The sequence below is a fragment of the Elgaria multicarinata genome, chromosome 3, assembly GCF_023053635.1.
Source record: "Elgaria multicarinata webbii isolate HBS135686 ecotype San Diego chromosome 3, rElgMul1.1.pri, whole genome shotgun sequence".
Classification (NCBI taxonomy): Eukaryota; Metazoa; Chordata; class Lepidosauria; order Squamata; family Anguidae; genus Elgaria; species Elgaria multicarinata.
Window position 1 is genome coordinate 133,396,192 of NC_086173.1, and position 22,047 is coordinate 133,418,238.

Below are 22,047 nucleotides of genomic sequence, written 5' to 3' on the forward strand. Positions count from 1 at the left end.
TAGAAGGATGCTCATTCACTGAAGAGCAAAAATAATAATTAATAAGAATAATACCAATTTAAATATCATTGAAACTCTGTGTGTCTCTCCATCCTTCATTTCTAGCTTGTACTATGATCAAGATAGTCACGAGTTAGTTTTTGTACAGGTGGCCTGTTTACATAAATACTACAACTTATCCTGTGGGAAAGATTAACTTGGATTAATAGGTACTGTATCTTTAAAAGGAGGCACTATTAAATCAACACAAAAATAGTTTACAAAGCTAATTTGTTTTTTGGTTTCTTTACATTCTTCTACATTTCATTTCCAAGTCAATGGGTTTCATTACAGTTATACAGAAGCATCACCTTTAGTGGATCATGGACTTTACAGATCTGTGGATCTCTATTGCTTTCAAGTAGACATGAACTCACTTGGAGTTCTTGGTAAATCTGGTTCACAGATGAAGTACAATACTTTGGAAGCATCGGTAATGTTTAAAACAGAATATACAAGTCTCTCCAAACATTTTTTTTTTAAAAAAGTCACATACACTGGGCTATCTAAAGATTCATATTAAAAGATAGTTATTAACAAAAAAGAGAGCAAATCACTTAATCTACTGATCAAGAAATGAAAAAAGTTCGTGAAAGGCCTAATTATATCCACTAACAAGCATGGTCAGTATCCTCCATGCTCACGCTGCTCCGTCGGCTACTCGTTTTGGAAGCCCCAGGAGACACTGATGAAAGGAGTGGGTCGGTAACTTCGACAGGGGAGAGGGTATCGTCCATTAAGATGTCTTCCAGTTTGGATCCCATTTTTGTAGGGACAGTGTAAGTGCCAGCGGATGACTCAGTCACGTTTGCCAGGCTGTCATTGAAAGTGATGGTGCCATCAGTAAGGTCGAGAGTGGTTGTGCAAGAGAGCTCAGGGTGACGCTGCAAGATCTCTTGGCTGCAGTTGTCAAGGATGGGCTCCTGTTTGATGAGCCGGTTTACCATCTCCGGTGAGCAAAGGCCTGTTGATGGGACAATGGAAAGTCCATGTGCTCGAGCTTGCATCTCAAGTTCCTATTGTGAGGATAGATGCATAACAATAATGAAAATAAAACTTTTTTAAAAAACAAAACACCTAAATTTTTATTTATTTATTTATAACATTTCTAGGTCACCTTTCGGTGCAAGAACCCTGCCACGGTGGCTTACGACAATATTATAAAAAGTATAACAGGAATAAAACATTTATGAAAAACCACCAGTATAAGATGAATCCTACCACGCAATTGGAGCTACAACCCAGAATAGAGTGACAACTCTAGAAATTAACCCATTCCTGCAAAGTAGACGAGATGGGAACTACATGCTTATGTGCACCAGTTGCTGGGGAACATGGGTGAGAGGGTGCTGCTGCACAGTGTCCTTCTTTGGGACCCTGTTTGACAGCTGGTTGGCCACTGTGTGAACAGAATGCAGGACTAGATGAACCCTTGGTCTGATCCATAGAATCATAGAATCATAGAATAGCAGAGTTGGAAGGGGCCTACAAGGCCATCGAGTCCAACCCCCTGCTCAATGCAGGAATCCACCCTAAAGCATCCCTGACAGATGGTTGTCCAGCTGCCTCTTGAATGCCTCTAGTGTGGGAGAGCCCACAGCCTCCCTAGGTAGCTGATTCCATTGTCGCACTGCTCTAACAGTCAGGAAGTTTTTCCTGATGTCCAGCCGGAATCTGGCTTCTTTTAACTTGAGCCCGTTATTCCGTGTCCTGCACTCTGGGAGAATCAAGAAGAGATCCTGGCCCTCCTCTGTGTGACAACCTTTTAAGTATTTGAAGAGTGCTATCATGTCTCCCCTCAATCTTCTCTTCTCCAGGCTAAACATGCCCAGTTCTTTCAGTCTCTCTTCATAGGGCTTTGTTTCTAGACCTCTGATCATCCTGGTTGCCCTCTTCTGAACACGCTATCCAGCATAGCTCTTGTTGGCCTGGTTCAGACAACACGCTAAACCATGCTGCTTAACCACAAAATGGTTAAGGGAATGCATTATGCATTCCCTTAACTATTTTGTGGTTAAGCAGCATGGTTTAGCATGTTGTCTGAACCAGGCCGTTATGTTTTCATGTTAAATGAGTGATCCAATTGAATGTATCTGTTTCTTTATCAATTGTAGCTGTGGGGGTCCATCATGTGGACCACAGCAGATGGGGAAGGGGGGTTAACCCTTTGCACTGTGCTGCAATCCAAGAAAAATTGTTCCCAGAAGCAGTTGCTTATGCTAGGATGGAAACACCTTTTGGCACACTAGTCTCTGCCTAAGAATGAGTGGAGGCTTTTCTAACGTTACTTTGTGAAGTTTTCTCACAAGGCGCCAGATCTTCATTCAAGAGGCATTCAAGAGGCAGCTGGACAAGCATCTGTCAGGGATGCTTTAGGGTGGATTCCTGCATTGAGCAGTGGGTTGGACTTGATGGCCTTGTAGGCCCCTTCCAACTCTGCTATTCTATGATTCTATGATCTTCACCACTGCTGTTCACTGCTGTATTCACTATGACCAGATTCACATGATCACTGATCACTGTAGCTTAGAAGGCCTAAAAATAACCCCCAAACCAACCATGGGTTATTTGATGGTTGTTTCCTCTTCAAAAAAGCTATGCTGCCTGGGTTCAGATGACACAATCCCCAGATGACACTGGGGATTAAATGAGCCATAATGTTTAAGCCATAGCGATCATGCGAAATGGGTCACTGTCTTAGGCTGATAGGATTGTCTCATGGTGGCGCCAATGTGCACATTATGCCTTCTACATGATCCCAAGACAGCGGGATGTGTGGCTAGGCATCCCATTTTCATCCCGGCTCCTCACGAGTAACCACAAGGAGCCAGGAACCGGGCACAGGGCACAAAGCTCTTGAGGTGCTGGGGGAGGGGTGGGGTGGGGGAGCGGGACTATTTTTTTATTTAAAAAACCCACTTACCTTTGCACAGGAGCGCTCCAGCACTCTTTTTCACCAAAATAAACAAAATGGCGGGCACAACGTCCTCCGGGGACATCGTGCGCCGCGTGTAGACAGAGGGCGACAATCCTGGAAGTAGGTAAGTCCAGGATCGCCCCCTCTCTGGCCCTCTACACCCATAGGTGTAGACATGCCCATAGTTTTACTTGTTTTTATTGCTTTTAAAACTTTTCTACTGGTTTTAATTTGTTAAGGATTTAATAGTTTTTTACTTTTGTATATTATGTTTACATTGTTCTGATTTTATCTATACATCGCCCTGAGAACCCAGTGACATAGGACGGGATACAAATGTATAACTTGGCCTCGGTAGTACAGACATTAGTAACCTCAAGACTGGATTACTGCAATGCTCTCTAGGTGGGGCTGCCCTTAAAACTGCTCTGGAAGCTGGAGTTAGTGCAGAATGCAGCAGCTCAGCTGTTGTCTGGAGCTGCCCCTTTTCAGCATGCAACTCCTTTGCTCAGGGAACTGCACTGGCTGCCTATTCACTATCGGGCCAGGTTTAAGGTTCTTGTACTAGTGCACAAAGCTATAAACAACTTGGGACCAGGATACCTGAGAGAGCGCCTTCTCCCCTATCAACCTGCCCTGTCACTGAGGTCATCTGAGGGCATGCTCTCGGTGGTCCCACAAAGACCTACTGTCCGACTGGAGTCTACCAGGGAAAGAGCCTTCAGTGTGGTGGCCCCATCCTATGGAATTCCATGCCTCTGGAAGTCAGACAGGGGCCAACTCTGTATTTGTTCTGGCGCCTCCTGAAAATGTTGTTGTTCCAGGAAGACTACCCTTAAAGACCAGCCGTGGTTTGATTGCACTTCTGTTTCTTAAAAAATGTATTTTTAATTGTGTTTTTATTCTTTTAATTCTTTTATTTGCTTTGTTCACTGCTCTGAAATTCTTGAATGGGGAGCTGTATATAAATATTGTAAATAAACAAACCCATAGACCATTCAACAAAGCAACATTTTTGTGTGGGCCAGTTTTGATTTTGAGTCTGTAGTTTATTACGATTTTTATTCAAATATTTCAGTATCCACAGTAAGTAGAAATGAAGATATATATAAACAGAATACCTGGAGTGTTGAGGAATAAAATGTATTGTTGCCTTGGTGCAGAAAATATATTAGATTCTAATAATCAAATTATGTCCCTGTTATTACAGTTAGGAAAGCAAACATCTTTTAACATGAAGTAATATTTTATTTCCTTCCCATAAGTCTACATTTGCCTATTGTATTTATTTTTTCATTATAAATTGATTGACTGAATAAATAAATACATAAATCCACTTACACCTGATTTTTTAACTCTGTGACACAAAGCGTTCTGCTGAAAAACTCTCAAACAGACCCTTTTCACGCCCACATTAAAAAGTTCTAATAGTAGATTAGAGCCTGGCAATTACATGGGTTTGATTTGCCACAGAAAAAAGGGGTTTTGTTTTTTTCATTTGGATGAGACCCTTTTCCATTTTGTGTGTCAAGCTGAACATTTATGCAGCACCTAATTGGCAAAAGGCAAAACCCCGTGGAAGTTTGATTTAACGTCTACATCACCTATAAAATGTTCCACTGATATACAGTCCACGTCCCACTGATATAGTCTAGAGTCTTCATCAAACATTACCCACATATAGAACTTATGTGCGGAAAAGGTGTTGGTCCTGCCTTTATTTATTTTACTTGTACCCCACCTTTCTACCAAAAAAAGGCACTCAATGGCCCTACCTTTGTGTGTGCCATCAGCCCTGCCCCCTGACACCATGGGTTCACTCTGAATGTTGGAAAAGGGGCACCAATGTATAAGAAACTTCATGTGCAAAGTCACTCCATGCAATTGGGAGTTGCTCATGTGTAGGTGCCCCTGGAAACCATAGTTTCCTGGCTCAGACGAAACAGGAAATTATGGTTAATTTGAGAGTTCTGCATTTCATTAAGGCCACAAAGGGAGGAGAGAAGTGGCTGTGTGTGCAGGCAAAAGACGTGGGCCCTTTCTACACCTAAGGATTATCCCAGGAAAATGGAGGGATTGTCCCTGCCTGCTCCCGGGATCCCCTGTGTGTCATTTGGATGTACGGGGATGATCCCAGGATAAATGCCTGGTGTAGACATGCCCCTGGGCATATCTTGGCTTATTACGATGTTCTAATAATTACTGTTTCTAGATAGATTAATACTAAAGCGCACACACGCACGCACACACACACACACACACACACACACACACAGAGTTCCATTGTATTTATCCATTAATCAGCAAACCTGTATTCTGAGCAAAAGGTGCCTGTTGGCATGTTCCAGTTTCTTTTGTCTATTCTCCAATTCTTTTGTACGCTGCTGTTCTCTTTGTAACTTGCGGATATAGTCCACAGAGGCCTTTAAAATAGTTCCCTTATTCCAACGCATGTCCCTGCAAGATTCATGCAAATCATTTAATCTGTAAAGAAGCATTGGGGTGGGAGAAGCAAAAAGTCTATTTGCAATGCAGCAGCCACATTTACAATTGAACAAATCGAGGGCAGGGGGATACAAGAAATCTTTTGAGTTTAAATAAAATTAAAAATATAGGATACATTTACTACGCTAGGGGGAGCAGCAGAGTAACTCATTGCTTGATATCTTACAGAGATTTAGATTCCTAGGCTATAGCATTAGTGGCATACAGAAAGGACAACAGTCTTGTGGCACCTTAAAGTCTAACAAGTTTATTAATTCCAGGCATAGGGATGCCATTTTTGGTGGTATTCGGTGCTTCCTGCCACATATATTTCTACCCCTAAACTAGAAATATTGCCAAACTCTCTTCTAGACTATTAGATAGGACTAAGTTGTTGTTTTCTTTGTTTTGTTTATAAAAGACAGGCAATGTTCTGGGTGCTTACTTTTGCCTGCAGCCATGAGAAATGCAAATTCATGTTATGTTCATTAAGTAGTACAAGGAGACCAAATGTTTTCCTAGGGAAAAAAACCTATAGTTGTGGAACTAGCAATGCACCAGGATTAAACGTATAAAGGCTCTGCTATATCCTGTGCTACAATACAAAATAATCCAAAGCTTAAAGCATTCCAGCTAAATGGAAGGAATATCCACTCCTGCCTCAAAAGACAGTCCTCCTCCCACCCCTATAACCATTTGTTCTGTGATGTGGCAATACTTACGGGTCATTCGACTTGGGTATCAAAGTGCCAAGTTCTTTTATGCGATCATTAATATTGAATCGTCTTCTTCGTTCAACTTTTAAGAAACCAACACAAATTAATAATCAATGGAGGGAAGCATCAGTGATTATTTCAGAATTCTGAAGCACAGCTGAGATAGAGAAAGGATCATTTGCCTGACTCTAAACCACACAATCTTGCACATCTGTAGAAACAGAGAACAAGTGAGAGAAAGCTCACACTCTGATCTCTTTAAATTATCACACTTCTTTAGTGTTCTTTAGAACACAGGAAGAGCTACCAAAAGTCTGGGACCACTCCTGTTTGTTCAAATGTATTATCCAACTCCTTCCTGAGTGTCAGTGGAAATTTCTGCCTATGAATCAGATGGCCTTTCACTGTTTAATTCAGCCTTCCCCAACCTGATGCATTCAACTTCCATCAGCCTCAGCCTACATGGCCGATGGTCAGGAAAGCTGGGAGTTCTGGTCCAAAATATCCAGAGGGCACCAAGTTGGACAAGACTGATCTAATCAACAGGAAGGGCACTAAAAGAGGTCTTTCAGAACTTATAAATGAATTAGCACATGCTTGTTATTCTTGACTAGTTTTTAATCCATGACCAAAAAATGGACATGGCTGATCTTGTTTCGCTTTGGCCACATATCCTATTTTTTCTAAGCCACAAATGCCTTTTCTAGTAAGATTCTGAAGTATTAAATATAGCCTACATTTTAAATTTGATGCTATTAAATTCTGTTTCAGAACATACTCCAATGAGTTTTAGGTATCAGATCATTCTTTCAGACAAACAGAAATTTGTAACATTGACAGTGGGATTTACTCTCAGGTGAGTGGAAAGAATTGCAGCCTTAAAAAGGCAAGAGTAGCATTAGGAATAGATAAAGTCATTTATTTCTGGTTCCTCTCATTTTCACAAGTGTTAAATTCATAACTTCCATTCCATCCCATTTCCACCTTCATCTGCAGTTTTTAAAAACTGAACAAAAATGTGTAAATACATACTCCAAAATGCATATTCCTTCAAAATAGGCATTCAAAATATACTTTCTCTCAAAATACACATTTCTAAATTAATTTTTATATGATTTTGGAGCTGAGACCCTGTGTTGGAACATTAATTCTTCAAGCATCCCTATGTGGCATCCAATGTTTTTGAGACTTTTCTTTGAAGCTGTTACAAAAATAGAAGAGATAGATGATAGATAGATAGATAGATAGATAGATAGATAGATAGATAGATAGATAGATGATAGATAGATAGATGATAGATAGATATTAAAATATAAAAAATAATTGACAAGTCATTTTACTGACAAAATACTAATGAGCATACAAGTCACTGGAATTTCAACGGCACAAGCACTAAAGGAATTGAAGGGAATTACGCAAAAGAATAGCTTTTACTTTTGGTGCAAATCCAATCTATTTCAATAGGGACAGTGCAATTAAAAAACCTCAGAAGGTTGTGTGCTGAATATTAAACTTCTAGCCACTCATAGCTCACAATTAAATAAAGTGGAATGAGAAACTTACTTAAATTGTGATTGTCTTTCTTTTGTCTTTCTTTGGCCAATGCTCTTGCCTCTGACTCTGTGGGAAATACACATGCTGAGCATGTTAACAAAGTAGAGTTAGAGAAATGCAAGAATGGCAACACTAGCAAAGTAAACATGCCCATATCTCTGGTGCACAATATTTCACATGCATTCTTGCAGAAAAATATCTGCACAATACCCCTTTATAGCATCTTCTTATATGATATCATGGCACAATATCATGCAGTACCTGTCTGGTACTGTTTGGTGCTATTGCAAATACTAGTACAGGCTGCATGATTAACAAATCTAGAATCATAGAATAGCAGAGTTGGAAGGGGCTTACAAGGCCATCGAGTCCAACCCCCTGCTCAATGCAGGAATCCACCCTAAAGCATCCCTGACAGATGGTTGTCCTTAAGGAACAAGTGCTAAAGGTAATTATGTTGTAGCACTAGAGACACCTCATTCAGGGGTCAATTTAAATATTCAGGGGGCAGAAAACTATTGAGACTGTACTACTCCAGAATGCAAAGGTGGATTTAAATGTGCAATCCCCAGCAAATAAACCCCAGCCTACAGAAAACTAACATTTCCGATAGAAGGCTCTAGGACCACTTTCTTTCCAATGAAGCAAGTCCTGAGGTCACCATCTCCACCTATAGAGGCTACAGACTTGGAGGTGAATTAAGGAGCACCTTTTAGACAAGGTACTTGTTGATTATATGATGGAACTACCATTGCTAGTACCTTTGGACTAGCAGTAATCAGCACAGGGAATGATTGTCACAGTGCATATCTTGCTTACTGGCATCTGGCATAGCAGTCAGTCACAACAGTGCTATAATCACTGGTTTCTTCTTTCCCATTCCACATCCAAAAAGAGACTGGACTGGCAGTTCATGGAATGGTTTCTATCACATCAGAGACAGCAAGCCAGTTCATATCATCACATCTGCGGCAGAAGGCTAGCGGGGCTTCTGGACAGACCATAGGGCAAGAACTGGAAAGCTCAAGAGGAATATCTTGGCATTTGCCACCTGAGGCAACTGCCTCACTTTGCTGAATGGTAGGGCTGGCCCTGGACACCTTATGGATTGCACAAAAGCAAAGGTAGACAAGGTGGCTAAAAGAAAAATTCCAAATTTCCGAAATCCTTAACACTGTAATACATGTAATTACTAATTAGGCCACCTCAAACATCATAATATGAGTTAGTTTTGTTGGAAATCTTAAGGATTATAACTCATAAGTAAGTTCTCCAAGTGGGACAAAGATTTGTTTTCACTTTAGGCAGCAGATAATGGGTTGTATCCAGTTAACCCGTTCTGCTGATTTTAGGCTTCCATCTGCGGAATGGGGAGGGGGAAATTCCTATGCCCTCAAAATTTGCTCCGGAGAGTTGGAGGACCCACCGGAGCAGACTGAACAGGCAGGCGGGGTGCGGTGAGGCTGGAGGGGGAAGGAGAATAGAGGAAGTTTCATTGCGCAAATGAAAGTTTGCTCATGTGATGTTGGATTTCACCCAATGAAGTAATAGATCGTCTCCGTGAACAGCTATTTCTGCAGTGGCATTTTGAAATAAAGCTAATACCCCTTTCTTCTAACTATCAAAACTAAACTAAAAAGTTTTTTTTTTAAAAAAAAATGTGGTTTTTAAATAGTTGGTGAAGGTCAAGCATGCAAGATGTATAGTACATCTTTTGTATTGACTACGCTTAGGTTACATTCCAAGTTTGGGTACACAGGGCCCTTTATTATAAAGACAAAATAATGAACAAATGCAGCATCTTCCTTACTGATGCTGCATAAGACACAATAGTGCATTATCTTTGCCTACTCTAACTCCTTTTCTTTGTTAGAAATAAAAGGCAAATACTATACAGTACTAGAGTTCCACTCCGCACTCATGACTTGCCCCATCCATTCAGAGATGCAATTGCATGCAATGTGACTCGTACAATGAACGTTCTCAGATAGCTTGACATTTCATGTTTCCACACAGCATCTGTGAGGCTTTGCTCCACTTTGTGGGGAACCTATAGCCTCTGATACCGATTCTGAGTCAGGTGGGGATGCTGTGGAATCAGGCCCAGCCATGGGAAGTCAGGAGCCTCAAACCTCAATTCTACCAGGCCTCCCACTGGCTTGCCAGTCTGTGTATATGAGATGCAGACACTGACATGGCCTATCTATCTCCATAGGCAGGAGACCTGACCTTGATGGAGGCCTCTGCTTCTCGACCAGGGAAGCCTTTCATGGAACAGGGCAGCAGGAGGAAATTTCTGCAGGAGAGGGTATTCAGAGGTGTCTCCTTGACTACATTGTCAATTAAAGAGGCGGAGAAGAGCCATTCCGCGAAACACAGCAATCACCTAAGAGGCAGGTTTCCCTGCCAGGATCGAATAGTGGCCGCTTCCTTGTATTTAAACCTTGTATTTTAGCAGTAGACTCTGCTAAAAACAATACTTGGATAACCTGCAAAGCTCTCTTCTGAACCTATTGGGAATTTTTCTGCCAGCTTGATCCAGGGAGGTTTAGGGTTTTGTTCAGGTGCTCATGGTCAAATTCTCATGTTGTGAACTGAAAATCTGAAAATCTTTATTGGGGCTGTCAAGGCATAAATCTGTTTACTGGAATTACTACAATAAAAGGCTTTACTGTGAATTGGCCTCTCCTCTGGGAAGCCGAGTCCTGACGGCATCATTTGCGTAATTTAACAGAACCCAATTTCTAACTACATGTTTGCCAGAATTCTGACCAGCAGCATCTTGTGCAGATACTTGACATACAACAGATCTTTGTTTTGTTCCACTGGAACATAGGAAGTTGCCCTATATCGAGTCACTCCAGTAGTCTATCGAGTTCAGTATTGTATGTACCATCATTTCCCAACATCCTCCAAATGAATTGGACTATAATTCCCATGAAATTGAGCCAGCTTGGCCCAAGAGGGATGATAGAAGGAACATAACAAGATTCATGCTGAATCAGATCAATGGTCCATCTACTCCAGCACTCGGTTCACACAGAGGGCAACCAGATGTCAAACAGGGACCCAAGGCAGGACACTGTGCAACAACACCCCCTCCTGCCCATGTTCCCTAGCAACTGGTCCAAAACATCTGGAGGACACCAGGCTGGTCTGCCATGATTGGCAGCAGCATTCCAGGATTTCAGGAAAGGAGATTTTCCCAGTCTTACTTGGAGGTAAGGCTTTTGTGCAGTCCCCACCCACCCCTGAAATACCTCTCTGAAAGCTTAGTTACTGGCTTTAAGCTGAAATATGTTGGTATTTTGTGGTTCCCCGCCCCAACTCCTTTTGCCTTTGATCCCACTGTTGGAATGCAGCCCCTGAGAGGTGGCCCTAAATGGATTGAAAGATGTTCTGCCACCTTGTCAGAACTGGACTAGATGGAACCAAGAGTCTAAGGCTGCTCCATACTTTCAACAAATTCAGGGAGAATTATTTTTATCAATGACTATTAGCCATAAGAGCTAAATTATCTCTCTGAGTGTGAAATGCTGGAGCAAAATTGTGGCCATCATGCCTTTCATGCACGTTTCCCAGAAACATCTGAACAGCCAACCCTTGGAAAAGGGTTATTGATCTAGATGGATCCATCCAGCAAGGTTCTTATGTTCCTAGCATATCAGAAAGAACTGTTCATGAAAACATAGTTCCTGTTTACCTGTGAGTTCCCTTTTTATATTAGGAAGGTTAGCAGGGCATGAGTTGCTGATGTTGAGTCCTGGGGGAGGCATGGTTTGGTTGCTGTAGAGGTCCACCAGGTTGCCGGAGACGGGTAACTGGAAAGGGCAACAAAGGATATGGATTGTTTCCCCATGTTCCACACAAAAAAAACTTAGTACAGAAAGCCAAAGCTATAAACAACTAACATTTTTGTACAACTGCTTGTTGGCAAGTGTAGTTCCACAAAGTCTGAGTGTTACACATGATTATGGAGATGTTTGAAGAACACTCAGAAGCTGAAGCTGATCAGAGTGCAGCAGACACGGTGTTAAGAGGGTGGGGGCTGCTTGGAGTGGAACACTCTGGTGGCTTCCAGTTGAAGGTAAACAGACAGTGTTAAATAACTCTGGTCTTTTCCAAATGCCATGCACTACAACTCCCATCAGTCCCAATCAGCCTGGTCATGGATTATGGGATTTGTAGTCTGAAACATCTACAAGGCACCAGGTTGCCTACCCCTGCATAAGCAAACTAACAAAAAAGGAATTTACCCAAAGGAGCCAACTTCTGTTTTCAAAAACTAAGAGTTTTTACCATATTAATCTGATTCTCTTTGCTATGAAAATTGGAATGCTGATATTAAAACACATACACACACACAGGCAACGGTCCATCTTAGATACTGATACTTAGATACTCAGGTCAAACACTGAGAGCAGTAAATAAATAAGAATTTATTTATTTAAGAGAACTTCGGCTATTGGGCGGTATAGAAATGAAATAAAGAAAAGAAAAGAAAATAATTGATGATGTATGTGCCATTATCTAGTCAAAGCAGATCAAATACATCTCACTTGTGACCCTAAATTAGATGAAGGGCGAACGAGGAAATTTATAGCATCAAATTTAACGCTCTTCATGTAAATGTCACTTTAACGTTCTCCATGGATTCTTTAACAGCAATTGAGCACAGCTACCAGTGTTGCGAACAAGGCCTAATCCTTTGCTACAGAACAGCAGAACCTTTGTTCTCTCTGCAGAACTATTTATAGGGTCCTAGCAGGCTACTTCCTCCGTTGGGATTACGCCCTACCTTCTGTTTAGAAGCCCCCACATCTTTCCAGGGCAAAATTTACGACCAAAAATACAAAGAACTCTTGGGATAGGCATTGCAATTTCAAAACAAGGTTAATTTATCTCATGGCAATATGCCTAGAAATTACAACTTGTTTGGCAAAATACTATAAGTATTAGCTCAGTGTGACAGAACATATGCTTTGCATGCAGTTAGGTTCCAGGTTCGATCCCCAGCTTCTCCAGGTAGAATGAGGAAAAGAATCCCACCTGAAACCCTGGAGAGCTATTGCTGCCAGTCAGTGTTGACAATACAGGGCTAGATGGACCGATGGTCTCAGTCAGTATAAGACAATTTCCTAGTTCCTATTTTGGTTTCAAGTGGATAAAACTACTGAGTATTTGCATAACACTTGAATCAGGTCCTACTACTTATTACATATGGGGCCAGGCTCTGCATTGAATAGACAGCTTGTGGAGTCAAAGCCTCTGGGTGGTTGTACCAAGTACAGTGGTTTCAACATCCCTTTTGTAGGGAAGTATATTGGAAAAAAGTTGTAGTTGCCTAATAACTACTAGATGCAGTCCTCAAACACCCTCATGATGTTAGCCCTGATGTTTTTGGGAAATACATCCTGTTAGGCAACATAAGCATCCTTCTACTCCTTGCTATGCCAAATCCAGAAGAAGCTGTAACGAACAAAATAACAGGGAAAAGAGAAGGCATATATTTCAGAAAGGAAATGGTCCCTGAATCAGACAGAAACTGGCTCTTTGAGCAAGCAAGTACTTATGGCAAGAAGACACTCAAGTTCTGTTAAATAAATAAATAAAATTGGTAACTTGCAATAAACAAGTCACGTCTTGTAGTTTGGGTGAACTATTGATAACAGCATAAGAACTTTTCCACTAGACAATGCAACTATTTATACATGCTAGACCGCAATTGTTTTAAACAAACTCTACTGTCATCCTGTGGCATTCTGAAACATAGGTATAAAGTCATATGACAGCAAAAAGCTAAAAAAACCAACAACCCACAAGTGTCATCTTTCGCAGAAAACTCCTGCTTTCGATGGGAGGTAAATGACGAGGCTTGCTAAGTAATCCACAAAGATTTATTTAAACAACAAACATCTCTTCTACCTTAAGAGAGTCTAACCTCTTGGAAACGTCCCCCCGAGGCAAAACTATGCAAACTAAGCAAGACAATTGTCCTCTCAAGAATAGGAAGCCTCTTCCCAAAGGCCTGTAACTTCAGAGAGCCTGGTGCGGAGGCAGGTTCTGGCATAATCGAACCGACTTTCTCACACCCTCCTTCCGCTCCGTGCGTTTGAGCTTCCGGCAGACCCTAGCATCAGCTAGCTTGTTGGGACGCTCACTTCCGGAAGAAACCTCACTTCCTACTGAGTGTGTAGGATTTGGCCTTGAGGAGATAAGCTCTGGAGAGGGCTGACTCCCAGCTGGGGAATCGCCCGTGAGAGCTTCCTCCCACAATGGTACAGGCTGGCTGGTGTCTGGCGCTGCATCTTCTAGTTCTGAATCTGATTCTGATTTATTACCTGAAACATCTTCTTCTAAAACAGGGGCAGTAGGGTTAGACATGACAACAAGTACCGTATTTGCCATTTGTAGGCCAGGATCCATTAAACCAAAGATTTCTTCATTATAACTTGATTCCAAACTGATTATGTCATCAATTACATCATCCATCTGTAATGGAAAAAGGTAAAGGATATATGACATGGGAAGTATATTTATTAAACAGCATCCCTGCAGGAAGGAAATGCCACCCAGCCCAATGTGCCTTCTAGCTATTCCCAACTGAGTGGCTTTGAGAATACATAATTGGTGGAAAGAGCAATGAGGAACACGGAGTTGGAGACTTAAGTTCAACTTCAAAAGCACATGCACTGTTTTGTATCTGGGGCAAAGGGTCATTTGGCATAGCACTTCAGGGCTCATGTCAGTTCTGGAGATGCAAAAGGAAGGGAACCTGTGTTCATAATTCAAACCTTGAGAACACTGGACCTACCGGCCCATTGGCTAAGGCCCTCCTCCAGATGCTTCCTCTAAGGAAGGCCCAGAGGGTGGCTGTGTTTCTGGTTTCTGGAATCCTCAGGTTTTTAATTTCAAGCACATACTGCTCTCCTCCCAAGCTTCTTTTTTTAAACTCTGTTGCTATCAACTACATTTGTACAATTTCAACATCTAGCTTCCTACATTCCTGTAGGAAAGATTGTCATCTCACAATTCCTCTAAAATTATGACACAGAGTATTGAAGGCAAACAGGAACATTTCAGACAGTAAGGGTAATTCCAGGTAAGACTTTCATTGCGCAATCACCTTGTCTCATTCACAGAATTTTACTGGAGGACCAGGCGTCATTGTCTTCCATTTGTTACCCGCTGTGTTTTTCCACCATTTTTTTCTTAGTCCAAAAAATCCATTAAAGAGTGAAAGATGCACAATGCCTTTTGATTGGTAATGCTAGAAACTGTCTGTCTGGAAACCCTCTAAAACAGTAAAATAAAATAAAATAACAGCAAATACCCCGAACATGGGAGTTGGGAGATCTGGGTTCTAGTCCCCACTCAGCCATGGAAACCCACTGGGTGACTTTGGGACAGTCACAGACTCTCAGCCCAACCTACCTCACAGGGTTGTTGTGAGGATAAAATGGAAAGGAGAAGTATTATGTACACCGCCTTGAGTTCCTTGGAGGAACAAAGGCGGGATATAAATGCAATAATTAATTAAATAAATAAATGTGTATCAGAATAGTATATATATTTCCAAACACCTGGTTGCTATTGTCACATTTTGCCTTTTTAGGTGTACACCTGAACTCATATCTGAAATGGCCCTGAGAATATTCCGCTCTCATTTGTGATCACTCTGTAGCTTCTCTTAGCAAATTTGAATGGGAAAATAAGAGTTCCAGACTTTCTTCTACACCTTTCTCATCCAGTACCTGCATGCACGATGCTCGAGAATGTGTGTTTAGAGTCTGGCATTCAGTCTCTGCCCTGTTGTTTTGCTCTTCAAATTTATAAAAGCCCTGTAAACATGAAAAAGAAAAAGAGAGAAATCAGCAAAGCAATGGACTGGTGTTTATGGTTAAGGGCTCTTCCCTAGAATGAGGCAGTGTGTGGATACAATACATACATAGCAAGGCAAAGCTTTTAGCTATCCCCCTAGGGAAATTAATTAATATGCAAAAATGCAAAATAGGTATGAGCACAGCTAGAACTTGGAGCTCCTGTACTAGCAGTTCAGACAGCAGAGAGCAGGAATAAATGATCCAGTCTCACGATGGAGGGATGTAAATGGTGGGGTCCCACAGGGATCTGTATTGGGGTGAGTATTTTTTAACTGTACAGAAATGATCTGGAATTAGGCTATGTTTGCTGAGGACATCAAATTATTTAAAGTGGTTAAAACAAAAAGGAATTGCAAAGAGTTCGAAAAAGAACTTTCCAACTGGGAGACTGTGGCCAGATCTAAAAATTGTGTTTAATCATTATGAATGTGGAATAAAAAGCAGGGTATAACACTATGGAATGCAGTTTGAGCCCCAAACTGCAGGGCACTTCAATACCCCTATAAAGTAGTAATGTAGATCTAGCCTGTGTAACTAAATGACAAATCAGTGTAAGCAAGTGTAAAGTGATGCACATTGGGGCAAAAAAATCCCAACTACATGTGTACACTGATGGGATGGGATCTGAACTAGAAGTGACTAAGAAAGAGACCTTGGAGTTGTGGTGGACAAGTCAATGAAAATGTTGACCCAGTCTGTGGCTGATATGAAAAAGGCAATATTTAAATAACTAAATAGTCATTAGTACTGAAAGTCAGCAACAACAGACAATTCAAAATGGATTTTAATAATTAAACCCAGTCGGTGTATAAATCCAATTTAGTATGCCATACATGCAAAATTCCCATTAAGAATGTATGCCTGGACTAACATAAATAGTTACCAATGCCATGAACAAATGAACACTAAAAAGCATTGGAAAGGTCCTTCATGTCCAACTATGGTTATGGCTCTGAAAAACCCACAGGCAGGGCATGAAAGGCAACCCCACAGCTGACAGCTTACCTGCCCCCTGTACCTCAGTGTGTTTTCAGTGGCACACTGCCCCTGAATATGGACATAGGGGTCCCTATGGTCATGACTATTACACCATCCATTAATTTGTGTTAGCTCCATTTAAATCTATTTATGCTAGCGGCTATTGCCACATCTTGTAGAAATATATTTTGAAAATAAGTTACACATCAAGAGTATTATCCAACAGAGTCATTCTGCTAGCATAGGGGTTGGCAACATGTGGTCCTTCAGATGTTGTTTGACTGCAACTCCTGTTATTCCTCACTATTGGCTATGCCAGCTAGGGAGGATGGGAATTGCAGCCCAACAATATCTGGAAGGCCAAAATTGCTAGCACACAAATGGTTCCATTGGTTATGGAAACCTCACTTTTATCCTTAAGGAAGTGTCAAATTCAATACTTTGATTTCACTTGTGCAAGCTGTTGTACAAGCACTTTCACAACTCATTATGACTGTACTACGCTAGAGTTTCCTTGCGCAACTTCAAGCGGAACATGTAGCCTCTAGAAGAACAGTGCCATCTCTTGTACTTCTTCCGCTAACGTTATATGTAAGACAGTGCTTTCTTTTGTCTGTCCTGAAAGTCTCCTGAACTACCATTAATAAATGTGAAGTTGTAGTGTTATGGTAGAGAGAGCAAAAGCTCACACGCTTCTTCCATTTCCTCCCAGTTACGTATACAATTTTATATATCTCTACCATGTCCTCACCTCACCCCACTCCACTCAGCCACCATTTTTCTAAACCAGAAAGACCCCAATGCTTTAGGGTCTTTCTGGTCATCAGAAAGATTCTCTAGCATCTTCACCACTTTGCTTGTCCTTTTCCACATCCTTTTTAGCTGTACAACAGCCTTGCCCAACTTGGTGCCCTCCAGATGTTTTGGACTACAATTCCCCAGATTCCTGACTCTTGGCCCTACTGTCTGGGGCTGATGGGAACTGAAGTCCAAAACATTTGAAAGGCACGAGGTTGGAAAGGGCTTCTCTAGGATATCCTTTTTGAGATGGGGTGACCAGACTATAGAAAGTATTCCCAGTATGGCCTCACAATAGATTCATATATATATAAAAAAATTATGATACTGGTTAACTTATTTTCAATCCTTTCCCTAAGCATCTCTAAGAATTGTGAATTTTGCCTGGTTTGCCCCTGCCACACATTAAGTGATGGATAAGCGGATATCAGTAATAAGTGAATGCATTATTTTCACAGTCATACTGAAATATGAAATCTTAAATGTCACTTCATGGGGTTCAATCTGTAATAGATTGTTCTCCCAAGTTTCTATAACGCAAACATCATTCTATCTGGAATCATACAGTTGCCAATAATCTAATCAAAACCTTCTCTTCTAATTCTTCAGTTTATAAGAGGCTACTTTCTCCGATAAAACAACTACATTCAGCAACAACTTTGCAAGTCAGATGTGGCCCAAATGGGGTGTTAACTAAGGCTATCTTCACTACTCGAGATGTGAAACAAGGCTCTGTATTTAATCTATTTCTGAATGACCTAGTTCCTTTATTAAAATCAATTAATTCTCATGCCTGGAAACTAGCTGCCACACTAGGGTACCATTGTTGCTATATGCTGATGACTCTGTCTTATTGTCACAATCAAGGCTGGGACTATATCATTGTCGAAGCCATTTGCAACCATTTTGTGACAGTTATCATTTGGTTATAAATTACATCAAAACCAAGATCTTAATCTTTTCAAAACATAGAAAATTATATATGTGGGCTATTGATGGAAACCCAATTGAACAAGTATACTTTAATAATAATAATAATAATAATAATAATAATAATAATAATTTTATTTCTTACCCGCCTCTCCATTTGGATCGAGGTGGGTAATAAAAATAAGTGTAAAATACATAAAACTGAATTAAAAACATAGTATATATTATTAAAATATTTTAAAAACATCTTAAAATTCCACTGGATAGGCCTGCCGGAATAGTCTTTACAGCGTTCTTGTTATTTATTTTCATCGTACTTTAAAATGGAGTATTAAAATTTATTCCGTCCTCTTTTTGGTGTGCAATAGCCTAGCAGTTCTCCAGAGTTTCTATTTTTCAAAGGGTAGTTGATTAGTAGTTTTACAGGTATTTAATCTTAAAATTATAACTCAGCTCTTATATGAGGTGGCTGTTTGGATGCAGGACATAAATAATGAGGTTGAAAGATTTCACTCACTCTTCCTCAGAATAAATCTTGGGTCCCTAGGTGTGAGTGGGTGGCTATTACAGCGTTGTGCTTGGAAACTGGGTTAAACCATTATATGTATAACTTGGATTTTTATCTAGATGGATTTAATTTTATTTTGACCATCAGGACTCTTACTAATGTTCTGTCATCTGGCAAGACTCTGGGTGAAGACTGTACACTCTAAAATAATGGAAATGGGTATCTCTCCATTTGAACATTTTTCCCTGAGCAAGGAAAAGGCAAAAGAACTTCTGTTCTTAAGATTGTATGTTGAATGACAAAATGTCATAACCTTAGCAGCCAAATTTTGTTCTCCTTCTGCTTTTGGCATTCAGTTCCCAATTGGTAGCAAAGGGGCTAGCTATCTAAAAACTGTTCATGGTTATAAGCCTTGGATTGCATTTACATTGGTCCGTATAAATGTTCTACCATCTGCCATGGTAAAGAGTAGATTCAACAACTTTGTTGCACCTGTGGGGGTTTTGTGAGACTGTAATGCATTTCTTATTATACTGCAATTGTTCTCTAAATATTAGGAGGGAACTGATTACTGGAAAACTTGTTATGTTTTTCTTTTCAGGTGCAGTTAAGTTGACAGTTCAGTTAACACATTTTTATTTGCTCAGCATTGGTTGGTACACTGACCTGTCTTCGTATATAGGTATGAATGTATACAAAGTATGTATTGTTGCTTTATCTGTCTAATATATATATATATATATATATATATATATATATATATATATTCTTCCTTTTTCAATCTGATCATGGACCACAATAAACAAATTGTATTAGGTTCTTTTACTGCACTGTTAGTCATAGCTGTAAAATTTCTAAAACAACCATTGCACTGAATTCTGCAGATAAAGTCAGTTCAGACATTTACTTCAATTATGTGGTATTCTTTTTCATTCCACCCCTCTTTTTTCTGTATCTGCGGAGAACTGAGTCATATGATAGCATACATCGAAAACACAACTAGTTTCAGAGCAACATGTAAATGACGTATGTAAATAAGTTGTTTGCTTTCAAGTCATCACCCCATTATAATAATAATAATAATAATAATAATAATAATAATAATAATAATAATAATTTATTTATTTATTTATTTATAATTGTGTGTATGTATATAAACACGTACTTATTGTATGCAAATATTAAAAGTACAACTATATAAAAACATTGTATTGTACTATTATTTTTATAATATGTGTACATAACCTTGCTTTCTGCAAAGCTGATTTAAAAATATTTTAATAAAATAATACAATTAAAGACGGAGGTACTGTTAGCGAGTGGTTCATCTGTCCGGCGAGGTAATGTTTGCCCTGTCCTGGATGGGGTTGCACTCTCCCTAAAGGATCAGGTCCATAGTTTGGGGGTGCTCTTGGATCCAGAACTGTCACTTGAGGCACAGGTGAACTCAGTGGCAAAGAGCACCTTTTATCAGCTTAGGCTGATATACCATCTGCGCCCTTATCTGGACAGAGATAGCCTAGCTACAGTTATCCATGCTCTGATAACCTCTTGTTTGGATTACTGCAATGCGTTATACGTGGGGCTGCCTTTGAAAATGGTCTGGAAACTTCAACTGGTACAAAACAGGGCAGCACGGTTACTAACAGGGACTGGCCGACGAGATCACGCCAGTCCTTTTCCAGCTTCATTGGCTGCCAATCCAGGTCGGGCCCTGATTTAAAGTGCTGGTATTAACATTTAAAGCCCTAAACGGCTTGGGGCCAGGCTATCTGAAGGAACACCTCCTCCCGTATGTACCTGCCCGGATCCTAAAGTCATCTTCAGGGGTCCTTCTTTGCGAGCCCCTGCCAAAGAAAGTGAGGCAGGTGGCTACCAGGGGGAGGGTGTTCTCTGCTGTGGCACCCTGGCTGTGGAATGAGCTCCCTAAGGAGGTTCACTTGGCACCTACATTATATGCTTTTAGACACCAGCTGAAGGCCTTTTTATTCTCTCAGCTTTTTAACAGTCAATATTTTTTTTTAACTTGGTGTTTTAAATTTGTAATTTTGCATTGCTGCTGTTCTTATCTGGTTGAGCTTTTATATTGTATTTTATATTATGGTTTTATACTGTTGTTTTATACTTTGAATGTTTTTAATTTTTGTGAACCGCCCAGAGAGCTCCGGCTATTGGGCGGTATAGAAATGTAATAAATAAATAAATAAATAAATAAATACTACTTCTGCTACTACTACTAATAATAATATACCTTCACCCCACATTAAATTATAGAGTTTGCAACTATGAGATGTGGGAACTGCCATTGGCTTAGTTTGTTTCAAAAAGAGGTTAGATAAATTAATGTAATTCAATGGCTGCCAGTAACAAGAGCTAAATATATACATTGTTCTTAAACATGCATTTAGCTTTTCAGTTCCTGTTTTAGATTTTGTATTATATTTTAAATCTTTGCACTGCAGCTAGGTTCTATCTCATCATTGTGCTTATACTTGTACTTTTAAACTTTTATGTTGTACTGGACTGCCTTGTACTTTATGGTTTTGTTGCGAACCACCCAGAGCGCTTCAGCTATTGGGCAGTATAGAAATGTAATGAATAAATAAATAAAATGGAACCTCTGTGCCTAGAGGATGTGTGCTGTTGATTTCTAGTTCCTGGGGATCAATAACAAGAGTAGGCTACTGCAGCTGGCTAGCCACTGTTGGAAAAAGGAATGCTACACGATACAGAGGGGGCCGTCGCATGAAGCACCAGGACTCTTCTTATGTTCTGTGTACGTGCCCTGGCACGGCAACTGGAAAATATCAGTGTGTGATGGGAAAATATGCCAGCTAAATTCACGCTGAGTCACAACATTATCCCAGAAAGTTTTGGTAAGAAACAAAAATGGCTTTGTATCTTAAAGGTCAGTTGCACTGTGTATACTAACAGACCACCACCACCACCACCAAAAAAAAAAAAAAGATCTAAAGAGATGCACTAGAGGAAGGAGCAAGTTTGTTTTTGTTTGTTTAACAATGAACATTTTGACTCCAAATTTAATAAATTAATAGTGTTTGTCTTCCTTGAAAAAGAAAAGAAGAAGAGCAGTCTAATTAACTGCTCCTGCCTATCTCTCCTCTCTCATCTCACACTATCGCCCCGCTCGTGCTCTCCGCTCCTCTGATGCCATGCTTCTCGCCTGCCCAAGGGCCTCCACTTCCCTTGCTTGGCTCCGTCCTTTTTCTTCTGCTGCCC

At 40.4% G+C, this 22,047-nt stretch overlaps 1 protein-coding gene across 7 annotated transcripts in view; it reads right to left on the bottom strand.

The window, feature by feature from the left end:
• Window positions 1–253: 253 nt before the first annotated feature.
• Window positions 254–22,047, bottom strand: part of MITF (melanocyte inducing transcription factor) — a 178,972-nt gene continuing 157,178 nt past the window's right edge. For 2 of the 7 annotated variants that reach the window (XM_063122024.1, XM_063122027.1), the window contains 7 exons: window positions 15,465–15,551; window positions 14,107–14,202; window positions 11,414–11,531; window positions 7,720–7,776; window positions 6,163–6,238; window positions 5,266–5,413; window positions 254–1,055 (listed from right to left, as the gene is read on the bottom strand). In XM_063122024.1, coding sequence (XP_062978094.1) covers window positions 651–1,055; window positions 5,266–5,413; window positions 6,163–6,238; window positions 7,720–7,776; window positions 11,414–11,531; window positions 14,107–14,202; window positions 15,465–15,551 — 987 coding nt within the window. In that variant the 3' untranslated portion in view covers window positions 254–650. Of the gene's footprint in view, window positions 1,056–5,265; window positions 5,441–6,162; window positions 6,239–7,719; window positions 7,795–11,413; window positions 11,532–14,106; window positions 14,203–15,464; window positions 15,552–22,047 lie in introns of all 7 variants that reach the window. The other 5 variants (XM_063122019.1, XM_063122025.1, XM_063122023.1 and 2 more) reach the window with 3 other exon arrangements.